General features: G+C 35.6%; 1 protein-coding gene across 10 annotated transcripts in view; it reads left to right on the forward strand.

Moving 5' to 3' along the window:
* Positions 1-12,784, forward strand: part of CEP290 (centrosomal protein 290) — an 86,786-nt gene that overhangs the window by 64,870 nt on the left and 9,132 nt on the right. For all 10 annotated transcript variants that reach the window (XR_005985234.1, XM_041738405.1, XM_041738403.1 and 7 more), the window contains 7 exons: positions 254-409; positions 3,206-3,329; positions 7,741-7,875; positions 9,013-9,099; positions 10,723-10,887; positions 11,299-11,421; positions 12,413-12,585. Coding sequence is in view for 9 of the 10 variants with exons in the window: in XM_041738405.1 (XP_041594339.1) it covers positions 254-409; positions 3,206-3,329; positions 7,741-7,875; positions 9,013-9,099; positions 10,723-10,887; positions 11,299-11,421; positions 12,413-12,585 (963 nt within the window). In the remaining variant the exon portion in view is untranslated. The remainder of the gene's footprint in view (positions 1-253; positions 410-3,205; positions 3,330-7,740; positions 7,876-9,012; positions 9,100-10,722; positions 10,888-11,298; positions 11,422-12,412; positions 12,586-12,784) is intronic.

Raw genomic sequence — 12,784 nt, forward strand, 5'->3', positions numbered from 1 at the left:
TCATACTTGAGAAATTTCCTAGTTTTAATTATCATTATCTATGACTCACTTATTTTCTTTAAAATGTGTTTAAAAGTATTCTAACAGTTTATAAGTGGAGTTTCCTATAATTTTGAGATAAGTTAGCTCATAGCAAATACAGAAAGATCTAGTTTTTTATGTTGGTCTTATAATGAATGAGATGTGGTTTAATAAACTGAATGAGCAAAACAGTGAATTATATATTTTCATGATGCTATGTTAAATCCCACAGAGCTGACAAAGAGAAACTTAGTTTGCAGAGGAAACTAAAAACAACTGGCATTACTGTTGATCAAGTTATGGGAGTGCGAGCTTTCGAGTCAGAAAAAGAGTTGGAAGAATTGAAAAAGAGAAATCTTGACTTAGAAAATGACATTTCCTATATGAGGTAGGCTGTTTCATGAAAAAATGTGGTACCTGTTATAATGAAGAAAAACTAGCTGACCCATAGAAACGGATGTAATGAACGTGTATTACTTTAGACTTGGGTACTGTTGTCTTTTCCCAACGTGAGTTAAGATATTCATGGGTCTTTGTATGCCATGTAATTTGGATTGTATTCTTGAATTTCTGAATATTATGTGGTGAAACTTTGGATCTTGGTTAATTCTATGGAGAATGTAGATATTTTTGTTTTAATAGGCAGTTTGGCTAGGTTCTGGCCCCATGTTCCACCTGCTTTCTGTGGGCTGTGGTTCCAATGTCCATTTCCTTTTCAAAGTGTTTACAGTCTCTGGATCTGTCCTGCCTGTGCACCTCCCAGTTTGGAAGTCTAGCACCTGGGCCATCTTTGGTCCGTTAGTTCACTTCTTTGAGTCTTTGCTACTCTAAGATCAGATCCAGGCACACCCAGCTCAACAATGAGCCCATAAATTCATAAAGGACTTTGTAAGATCCCTTTCATGTGTCCCTCCCTTTCAGTGACCTCCCTAATACTTTGATTCCCTAGGGCTCCCCCTTTTGCTACTTTGAATGAAATTGGGGCTCAGGGGAACCCTGTTCTACTGTTCGCTTCAGCAGTTGTGCACCTGTCTGGAACTGAGCAAACAAAAGGAGAGCAGAAAGAGGGGTTGGAAGGGTGTGGGGGAGGGGGACTACTGCCACTGTACCTCCATAGCAATCACAACTCTACCATTTGGAGAAGATTCCTTCTCTTAAATACTTCAGCTCCTATGGGTTCTCATTGCAGTCACCACTGCCACCACCACTGCCATGGGATTACTTGTGGGAGGAGGAGAGAATGGATACAAGAAAAAAATAATGGGGGAGGGGAATGGTTGTACTCTCTGGAAGTATCCTAAGTGCCCTTTTTCCTTGCTGGAGCTGGAATTTTAAGGCTTCTTTGGAGCTTCTTTCCTCCATATTAACACTCACGCTCAGGTTTCATGTTCAGCGTTGTATTCAGGCCAAGAAACATCAGAGGAAAAGAAAAGGTAAATTACTGCCTGTTTGCTGACACTTCAAATTCTGGTATTTTGTACCAATGTGTAAAATATTTACTTTTCAAAGTTCTCAAATAGCTGTTCCATGCATTTGGGAGAGACAAGATTGGACGTGTTTATTACTACACTGTACCTAGAACCAGTGCACCCCCTACCCGTGCCATTTCTTTAGCAGAGCCTTTGAAATTTTTTTGTTTCGTCATCTCTTTCCAAATTGTGTCTTCTGATACAATCACAGTCATGTAAAGCAAAATACAGTCGTGTCCTAACGAAACTGTAATAATCTGTTTCATTCACTTCTTAGATGAACATAGTTTTACATCATCTGTTACTTCCTCTGCTACGTGCTTACAAGCAGTCCGGAATCATCTTAATGATCATGTTTGAAGTCTGGTACCTACCTATCATGTTTGGATATGAGGATACTTGCTGTTCTTAAGTTTATCACACTTTTTTCCTTTCTGTTAATATTCAAAAATTACCATTAGTAATTAATGGTGCTTAGTGCTTCCTTTGTAATGCTTGCAATTGGGTCAACTTTTTTTTAAGGGTTTATTTATTTATTCATGAGAGACATAGAGAGAGAGAGATGCAGAGACACAGGCAGAGGGAGGAGCAGGCTCCATGCAGGGAGCCCGATGGCGGGACTCGATCCCAGGTCTCCAGGATCACGCCCTGGGCTGAAGTCGGCGCTAAACCGCTGAGCCACCTGGGCTGCCCGATTGGGTCAGTCTTAATGTAATATGAACTCTTAAAGGAACACCTGTGAGCTTCTAACTTCCATTCCTCCCCTTTTTGTCTAAATCATTGTTTCTTAAATCCCTCAGAATTTTTTCTTGAGAAGAAAAAAGCGATCGAAGAATTCTTTGAACACCTGTTTCTTTCCCTTCCTTTTCTTGATCTAAACATATGTTCAGAACAACGGTAAACCCTTTTATTCTCCTTTGCAGTTTTCACAAGGATCAAAATATTTTAGTTTTGAAACCTAATACTGTTAGAGGTTTAATTTTTCCCCCTAATAATGTGAATCTGTGTGGGCCAAAGTAATTGGAGATTTGTTAGAAAAGATGAAACTTATCTTCTCAGTTCAAATTGAATTTCTAAGTTTCATGTATCAGAACTAGGTATTAAAGGGAGGAGGGACATTCCAAAAGAGCAGAACCCTATTAGATGCATAGTGGCAGGGGTGAAGCTTTAATGTGTGGGTAAAAGTAGACCTTTTGCCTTAGTAAAAGTAGACCCCTGGTCAATTAGATTGAATAGGTGGTAGTGGGGCCAGATTATGGAGGGTCTTGTAGGCCACACATGTGACATGTGGAGGAACAGATTGTTATCTGGCACCAGTAAGAGCCTTTTTTAAATCCTTGAGCTTCTCAAGAAGCACACAGATGTTATGGAGTTATTATATAATGTTTTAAAAGTAGTGGCTATTTTGATTTGTCTTACACAATGCCATATAAATAGACGCATGTTCCTTAAAGATGTTGATATATTTCTGTAAATCAAAATACACTTGTTAACTCCTAATTCAGAAGAGCCATGCAGCAATCCTCTGTAGAGGATCACTTTATAATATAAGTAGTCATGTCCTAATTTTTGTGAAGTTTATAAGTTTTGTAGAATTTAAAATAAATATACAGTGCTAATAAATACATATTTTCTTTCTTTTCGGTATCTTCTTATAGTGAATCTGTGAAAAGTTGAAGTTTGAATAGTAAAGTGTCTGTTGTTGCTTCTCCTAGGAGCCGCCAAGCTCTTCCTCGAGATTCTGTCATAGAGGATTTACATCTACAAAACAGATACCTCCAAGAAAAACTTCATGTTTTAGAAAAACAGTTTTCAAAGGATGCATCTTCTAGACCTTCAGTAAGTGTACATCTTTTTGTTTCTGTTTTTAAAGTTTAAAAGTGATATCAACTTGTACCTTTATCTGACCCACAACATTAGATTCTTTTTGGAATATTAGTGCAGTAAATCCAACCTTTATTTTTACCAGGTAGTGATGTATATTAACTTCTTTAATCCTTCTTACATAAGTAATCTTAAAGTTTTATGCAAAGCATAAGAATTTTATTACAAATGAGATTTTAAATGAAGTTACATTTCCAGTTTTGATGTGGCAAGAACATACAATTGGGTAAAGTAGAAAACTATGTTATAGCATTGTTTCCATTCAAACGTGTGATATATTTCTAGTTTTCCTTTATAAGAAATCATTAATATAGAGTTGTTTGCTGTATCTTATTTTAAAACAAGTAGTGTGTATATTTTTATTATTTTCTTCTTCTTTTCATGTTTCTTCTCTTTCTTCTGCTTCAAGCAGAATCTGTTATGTGACACAACTGCACTTTCTACCCTTGCTACCAGTGTTAATAAATACAGGCATAATATTTTTCACAAAAAGGACACTTTATACAGGAACAGAAAAAAACCCAAAACAGCTTTCAGAATTAAAAATGGGAAGGGAATAGATGCCAGTGACAACTTATATCATCAGGTACCTAAAAATATTCTATGGTATTACAGTAATAAAGAAAAACACACAACAGAAGATATTGTAGATCCTGCAGAGTTCAATAAATCTGAGACAAGACCCAAAAGCAAGCCAAGTCCATTTAGGTCAACTAATGGTATCTTGGCAGATGTTAAGTTCATTTTCGAAAATGAACCAGATCCTGAAATTGAGAACATTAGTCAAGACTGTTGTGAAAATAATAAACAGGAACATAAAAACAATGATGAGAATGAGGTAGGCCAGAATGATGAAGGGAAGGGATACATGGCTGAAGATGTGAGTCACAGGAACCACTTGGATCCAGAAGAATCTACCAGAGAGGACCCTGGTTATGCCACAGTTGCTGCCGCACTGGATCCGTGTGCTGAGGAAGATGCACAGGCAAATTGTGAAACCGATGTACCAGTCCAGCCAAGAAATGAAGTGTCCCAGGTGTGAGTCTATGGTAGCCCCGTGTGTGTTTGTTAGCTGAATTTTCTGATACCAGGTAGTGTGCATAGATGGTACAAATGGAAATAAATTGTGTAGGATTTGTTAAAAAAAAATTTAACTATTTATGATATTCATCTTAAGCTCTAATATTTGACTAGTTCCTCCAAAAATTAATGGTATACATTTCCCAATTCATTATAGTACTCACTGTTGTACCACTACTACTCGTGTAAAAAGAATTAGCTAACAGGGTGATGAAAATCAGGCTCTTTAGAGGTGTTCATTTTGCCTTAGAGATTTCTAATTCAGGATGCTCTGAAATCTCATCACAAGCTTTTACTACAGTAAATACTATCAGTAAAAATGTGTAACCATACTGTGGGACGTTCTTTGGTCATCTCTTTGCCACACATGACAAATACTTTATAATGAAAAGTTGTGTCTATGTTGTGCTGAGGTATAATTTTCATAGCATTTTGCAGAGTATTATTTCTATTTTACACGGAAGCTTGGAGCATGAGTAACATCTCTAGCGATGCAGAAGCAGATATAAAGACCAGTCTAAGTCTGTAGTTTATGATCTCACGACTTTTGGGTCAGTTTACAATGTACAGACTAAGACATGTTTGCCCCCAGGTAAAATCAAATAGCATTTATCTTTTTTTCTTTATCCTTTCCACTTAGATATTCCAGTCACCCAAGTCCTAAAAACAATCAATAGAAACAAACATTTAAATGTGAAGAGAAAATAGATGAAAGTATCTTAATTCTTACTTCATTTCTTTATCAAGGTTCATAATGTGTTTTTTTTACTTGAGACTTCCCCTGTGTTTCCTTAACTCCCATCCACTAGGAATTTGGTTTCTAGCAGTGTATCCCCCCTTTTTTATTATTTACTCATTTATATTAGAGAGCACACAGTAGAGAGGGGCAGAGGGGAGAGGGAGAGAGAATCTTAAGCAGACTCTGTGCTTGAGCACAGTGACACAGGGCTCAATCTTACAACCCTGAGATCACAACCTGAGCTGAAACCCAAAAGTCAGACACTTCGCCAGCTGTACCACCCAGGCACCCCTAGTAGTATATCCCTTTTAGCAGGATTCCTCTTCTGTAAAAGAATTGGAAATCTCATAAAATTCATTATAAATTTTATTTATATTATTTTTACAGACTAGAGAGTTTCATTAGAATTTATTTTCCAGAAGTCTGCACAATTTCAACTAATACTTTTAATTTTGTTTTTTGAGAATTGAGGGTAAAAGTGATCCCTAAGTATTTACATTATTGCCTCCATGTTTTAGTGAGGAGAGAACTGTGTTAAAAAGAAAAAAAAAAAACTTTATATCTTTATATGAAATCATAAGATAGAAGTACTCTCTTCTGTGAGTGATATCTAATGTATTTTATGTCTTTCAACCAGTGGTACCCATAGGTGTTTATCATTTGATAAATAGCTACCATGGACAGATGAGATGAAGTGACGGTGACAAGAGCTCAGAGACAGGGCATTACAAATTTCTGTGCCTGAAGAGGCCTTAAAAATTACCCCATCTCATGCCTTCATTTGTAAGATGGAAAAACCGAGGATTTTGCAGGTGGCAGGATTTGCCTAGTGTTGATCAGAATGTATACTTGGGTTATTTGACAGAGAATAAGCACAGACATATTTCTGTGGTACAGACATCAGCAAAGACGTCTGTGTTCTTCTTCTTGCCACTCTATATGTGCATATGCACACACATTCCTTTGAACGAATAGAAGTCTGGTGGATACGAGCAGTGTCTCTGCCAGTGTTCTGTGCCCTCAGGTCAGAATCAAACCGCCTAGAATTTCTTTACTTTTCTATATCCTATTTTTTAGTGTCTTTAATTTTGTTTACACTTGTTTTTATTACCTCAGGATAAATATATCAATGTGAAGTATTTAACCTACTGCTAATTAAAACACATTATAGAGCCATGTATAATGGATATATTTGTACAGTACTGTATTTTTTTAAACTATAATGTCTGTGGAGTTACTGACTTGATAGTCCATCAAGTCACTAGAGAGAGAGAGAAGGGGGTGAAGGAGGACAAACTAAGCTATGTTGAGTATTTACACAAGATTATTTCGTATGATGCTTGTAAGTCATACAAGATAGGTGGTGTTCTTCTTCCCACTGTGTAGGATAAAGTAACCAAGCACATATTTCTCTTTCAAATGACTCGTAGTGTAGGATGAAAAGTAAAAGCTGAACATAAGTAATAACCCAAAGTGGATTCATGCCAAGAGAAATGCAAATATAGTGTAACTGGATTTCAGAGGAGGGAGTGATTGCTCTCACCCAAGGAAGGAAGAAGAGCTTTCCCAAGAAAGAAGAAGAAATTAAGGCACTACTTTTTATAGATTTGTGTATTGTTTGCTAGGGCTGTTGTAACAAAGCACCACAGGTTTGGTGGCCTGACAGAAACTTATCTCACAGTTCTGGAAGCCAGAAATCAAAAAAACAAGGAATTGGCAGGGCTGATGCCTTCTTTAACCTGTGAGGGAAGAATCTATCCCAGGCCCTTCTCCTTGGCTTGTAGGTGGCCATTTTCTTCCTGCCCCTTCATATGATCTCCTTTCTATGCATTTGTCCGTATCCAAATTTCCCTTTTTCGTAAGAACACCACTCAGACTGGGTTGGGGCCCACCCTACTGACTACCTTGAGTACCCCTGAAAATGCTCCATCTCCAAATAAGGTCACATTCTGAGGTACTGGGATTAGGACTGCAACATATGAATCTGAGGGTGGGGTAGGGTTTAGGGTATAATATAATCCATAACAAATAATAACCATACTTTTGGACAGGAAAACCTGGCACAAATTAGTTTATTAGCCATTATGAGAGTCTACATGGAGATAATGGAGATAGTCTATGTGTGGACATTATTAATACATTTTTTTAAGAGACTTTATTTATTCATAGAGACAGACAGAGAGGCACAGACACAGGCAGAGGGAGAAGCAGGCTCCATACAGGAAGCCTGACGTGGGACTCGATCCCAGGTCTCCAGGATCACACCCCAGGCTGCAGGCGGCTCTAAACTGCTGTGCCACTGGGGCTGCCCCTTATTAAGACATTCTTGACTTTGCTTTCTCTGTTAATTAAACTGCATTGCCTTTTCTCCTGCAATTCTTATATTCTATCTATTTGGAGCTATTCTTCCTAGAGTTCTCTAACTCTCATTTTTTTTTTTTTTTGAGGAAAAATGTTCCCCTTTAGCTAGTGTTTTCTTATCCAATATGTTTTATGCCACTTTTATTATTAAAACTTAAAAATATTCCTAACTTTATTTTCCTGAAGACTTCCGGGATAGAGTCAGATGATCATTTTCAAAAGGAACAAGAGCTTCAGAGGGAAAACTTGAAGTTGTCATCTGAAAATATTGAACTAAAATTTCAGCTTGAACAAGCAAATAAAGATTTGCCAAGATTAAAGGTAAATTTAATGTTCTTTACTCTATTTAGGAAATCTAATGCCTGAAAACCTTTTTCTCCCTCTTCATATTTATGAAGATGTCAGAAACTTGCATTCGTGAAATATTATGGCAGTGTTACACTTTCTACATTTGTTCATGTAACACTTATTTGTTGAAAGCCTACTTTGTTGTCAGGCACTCTCCTAAGTGCTGGGAAACAGCAATCAAAAAACTTCTTGCACTTGTAGAACTTACATTCTAGTAGGGAAGATTGGTAATAAATAAGTAAAAAGTCAATATATAGTATGTCAGTTGATGTTAAGTGATAAGAGAAAGCACAGTTGGTGTGAAAGGGTGTGTGTGTGTGTGTGTTGGTTTGGGAGTGTATGGAACTGCTATTTAAATTACAGTAAGAGGGGAAGGCTTTCTTAGTAAAGTGATATTTTAGCAGAGAGCGAGGGGATTGTAAGGAAGTGGGTCATACAGGTACTGGAAAGAGTTCCAGACAACAGAAATAGCAAGTTCAAAGCCCTGAGGCAAGAGGATGGTTGGTGTATTTCATTAACAATCATCACTCTTTAAAATATTAGGACATTTCTAAAAAATTAATTCTCTACATTTAAAAAAAATCAGGGTAATTATCTCTTTTAGGAATTTTACTTTGATTATTAAAGTTTATCTTTAGTTTTCCAAATCTCATCCTATTTATGGGAACTTTTTTTCTTTTGGCTGGCTAATTGTTCCCATTCTGTTTTCTAACCTAGAATATTAGCAGTCTGTTAATTTCACTGGTAATGATATAATTATATCCTACTTCTAGGAACAGAACCAGTACTATTATTTCAGCTGTTTCTCTGTGCCATCTGGGTAAAGGTCTACATATGTAATTTATGGGGCGATTAAAATCAAAGTTCTAAACTCTGTACTAAGGTAGTAATGTGGAAAATATTTCTTGAAATTCATATATAAAATATCCTTGTATTAATGAACTTTAATTCAACATATGTCTTAGTTCAAAATCCTTATTGCTGTAGAGACCGTCTTGTTCAGTTTGCCTATACAGCTAAAGAGACTGATAGTTCAAATGAATGATTTGCCTTTCCTTTTCAGCAGCTATGACTATGTTAAACTGTTCTGTGCTTGCTCTAACTTTTCAGAGTCAAGTAAGAGATTTGAAGGAGATGTGTGATTTTCTTAAGAAAGAAAAAGCAGAAGTTGAACGGAAACTTGGTCGTGTTAGAGGGGTGAGTGTATGAGAATATGCCATATATTTGTTTTGGTATCAGAAGTGATAAGTTGGTAATGAAAAAAGCAAGTTTGGATATGTCGTAACAGTAGCAATATGCTTTTACTATTGCCAGTAGTCTTGGTTTTTATTCTGCTGTGTCTACAATGTAAAACATCATAAAGCTTTTTTTCATTTCAAGTCAATGAATTTTATCATGTCACACCTTGCATGCATTTTAGTTCAATTGGGACTCCACATCTTTTTTCATTGCATCTCCCTTCACACTTTGAAAACATTTAACTTCTAGGAACCCTCCTTCTGTTCATTAAGGTAACTACTAACTGCTTTTAGTCCAATTCTAACATTTTTAGTCCAATTCTAACTATTCTTTATGATTTCCATGGCAGCTTCTTAGTATAATGTTCTGTAATATGTTTCCCAATTTTTTTATTATTGCATTTTTCTTCTCGTTATTTTGTATTCACTTTTTACAATGAATAAATGCTGCTTATGAGGCCCCTGCCAAAGATTTAAGCCCCTGTTGATTTCATGTTAGCAAGTGACACAAATGGAAGCGATTATTATAAAAACTTATACAAGTAATAATATTAAATATATGACAGATTTGGTGAAAATATTGAGTTATTACTAGAAAAGTATTCAGAACAAACATCTGACAGCAACATTAATTTCATAAATAAAAATCTGTTAATTTGGCCTTTTCTTTTTTTTTTTTTCTTTTTTTTTTTTTTAATTTTTTATTTATTTATGATAGTCACACAGAGAGAGAGAGAGAGGCAGAGATACAGGCAGAGGGAGAAGCAGGCTCCATGCACCGGGAGCCTGACGTGGGATTCGATCCGGGGTCTCCAGGATCGCGCCCTGGGCCAAAGGCAGGCGCGAAACCGCTGCGCCACCCAGGGATCCCGATTTGGCCTTTTCTAAGTTGTGAAAATATATATTACAATTATGTAAAATTATGTATTAAAATTATGTAGGGTTATTCATTGCATAGTGTGAATACTGACTAAAATGCAAATATGTAAGCAGATTCTTTTGCTCAACTGTTAAAAACCTTATTTTAAAGCATAAGAGACAGTTATTAGTGACCCATCTCTATTAACAACTCTACACTAGGTTTTTTTTAAATTTTATATGTCTCTTATAGTTGTATTAGAAACTGAATTTCTAATCAATGGCTGATCTTAGAGAAAATCACCTCTATTCTGCAATTCAAATTTGGTTACTTATAGCTTTTTAATGACACAACTTTTCTTTTGTGGGTTTTTCTGTTTTGTTTTGTTTTGTTTTCATAGAAAGAAAATTCAGGTATACAGGAAAGAACATTAGCTAAATAGAAAATTTAGGTTCTCAAACTTATTAATTTGGAACAGACATCAAGGCTGGAGTATTTGAGATGTTACTTATTGGCTGCATGACTAGGAATACCAAATTCTCTGAGTCCTGAGGATCATAATTCCTATCGCAAAGGATTATTTTAACAATGAATTGAATACAGGTTTTGGCTTTAAAAGTTAGAATCAACAAGTATAATAATGAGCCTGTTATGTTGTTGGTGTTTTATTTTCTACTGTCTCAGATATTTGATCAGATAAAAAGTTAACATATTCTTTTGTAGTCTGGTAGAAGTGGAAAGACAATCCCAGAACTAGAAAAAACCATTGGTTTAATGAAAAAAGTTGTTGAAAAAGTCCAAAGGGAAAATGAACAGTTGAAAAAAGCATCAGGAATACTGACCAGTGAAAAAATGGCTAATATTGAGCTGGAAAATGAAAAGTTGAAGGTAATTTTTTAATGTGATCATTCACATGGAATGTCTTTACTATTATAATTTATATTTTTTTAGGAAGGTTTTAAATATACTCCTGTTATATGAAGTGGTTTTAATGGTTCTCACTCTGGCTGCATAAATACCTACCTGTGTCTGTTCTCAAATATGTGGATGCCTATGCCCCCAGTCCTGATATTGCTCCTTTGGGGTGGGTCCTACTATAGATACTGTGATTTTAAGTGTCAACTCATTCTGGGTAACCAAGGTTGGAAACCTCTGCTCTAGATGACCAATATGAAAGGAGGCTTTAATTCTATCAAAAAATGGTCTCTAAAACTGCTTTGAATTAAGTTTTAATGAGTTTATAGGATCTTTTATTTCCTTGTTTTCATAATGTATAGTTTGTTTGTTTGTTTGAAATAGGCTGAATTAGAAAAACTTAAAGCTCACCTTGGACGTCAGTTGAGCATACACTATGAATCCAAGACCAAAGGCACAGAGAAGATTGTTGCTGAAAATGAAAGGCTTCGTAAAGAACTTAAAAAAGTATGACATTCATTACTGATTAATAATTACTTTTTATGTTAATTAACTAATACATCTTGGAAAAGCTGAATGAAAAAGTTAATGAGCATGTCTATTCAGAGTAGATATGAAAAGATTTAGGAATTGTATTTTTATGGCTGCCATCCTTTCACCATGAGGTACACTGAAAATAATAAATTAAGAGGCAGTGTAATGTAGAAGCTACCTGTCTGGGGTTCAAATCCTAGCTCTACTAATTACTAGCTGTGGAAACAAAGGCAAGCTACCGACCCCTCACTATCCCTCAATTTCCTCATCTATAAGATTGGGAATGATAAATATACCTGTTTCACAGAGTTCCTGCAGGATTTAAATGAGTTAAGATTAGTGCACATGGCTCAGAACAATGACTGATGTAAAGTAAGGAATATATGAAACTGTGTTGTTAAATAGTAAGATTCCTTTCTATTTAAGTTGCGAAATATATTCCTTGCCCTAAATAGGTGGTGCTATTTATATGGATGATCCAGTGAATAAATTGAAATTGAGATTTTTAGGCTAGTTACAGCAGTATCTGAATATACTGTGAGGCCAGAGTGTAGTGTGCTTTAAATGAAAGTTTAATAGTGGAAATTATCTACGGTACTTACACATAGTTTATGCTCACAGCTAGGTCTCTCAAGTATTGGTCAAAGCAAAACATCTTCTGAGTGTATTGAGACAAACTATCCCATTATCTATAAATACTACAAAGATGACAAATGTAAAGTAACCACTAGAGTAAAATATTTGCAAATATATTTTTCTAACCTCATTTATATGATCTGTTCTAATTATGATCATACTGCTATTTTAGAGTAAAGGAAACATTGGATTTTTATTGGAATTTTAATCAGCATTTAGAGTGCCAGGTTACTTTTGTTTTCTGATTTATAGTGGTAATTTTGAATGTATTACATCTTTGAGAACACTATTGTTTTGTTACCTTGTACTAATTAGTCTTTAATGATAGGAGACTGAAGCTGCAGAAAAATTGCGGATAGCTAAGAATAATTTAGAGATATTAAATGAGAAGATGACAGTTCAACTAGAAGAGACTGGTAAGAGATTACAGTTGGCAGAAAGTAGAGGCCCACAGCTAGAAGGTGCTGACAGCAAGAGCTGGAAATCAATTGTTATGACAAGGTAGGAACAAATAGTTTAAAACTTGCACAAAGTTTAACCAGTTCTAATGCTGCCATTAATGTTTGAAAAAGAGTATGACACTACTCTGATTAACTTAGTTCTTTCCTTCATGAACTGTTTGGTGGTTTGCTTTAACACGATACTGTTTTTGTTTTTTGTTTGTTTTTTTTAACACGATACTTAGGGGCAATGCTAGAAC

The sequence above is a fragment of the Vulpes lagopus genome, chromosome 23, assembly GCF_018345385.1.
Source record: "Vulpes lagopus strain Blue_001 chromosome 23, ASM1834538v1, whole genome shotgun sequence".
In the NCBI taxonomy this organism is placed as follows: Eukaryota; Metazoa; Chordata; class Mammalia; order Carnivora; family Canidae; genus Vulpes; species Vulpes lagopus.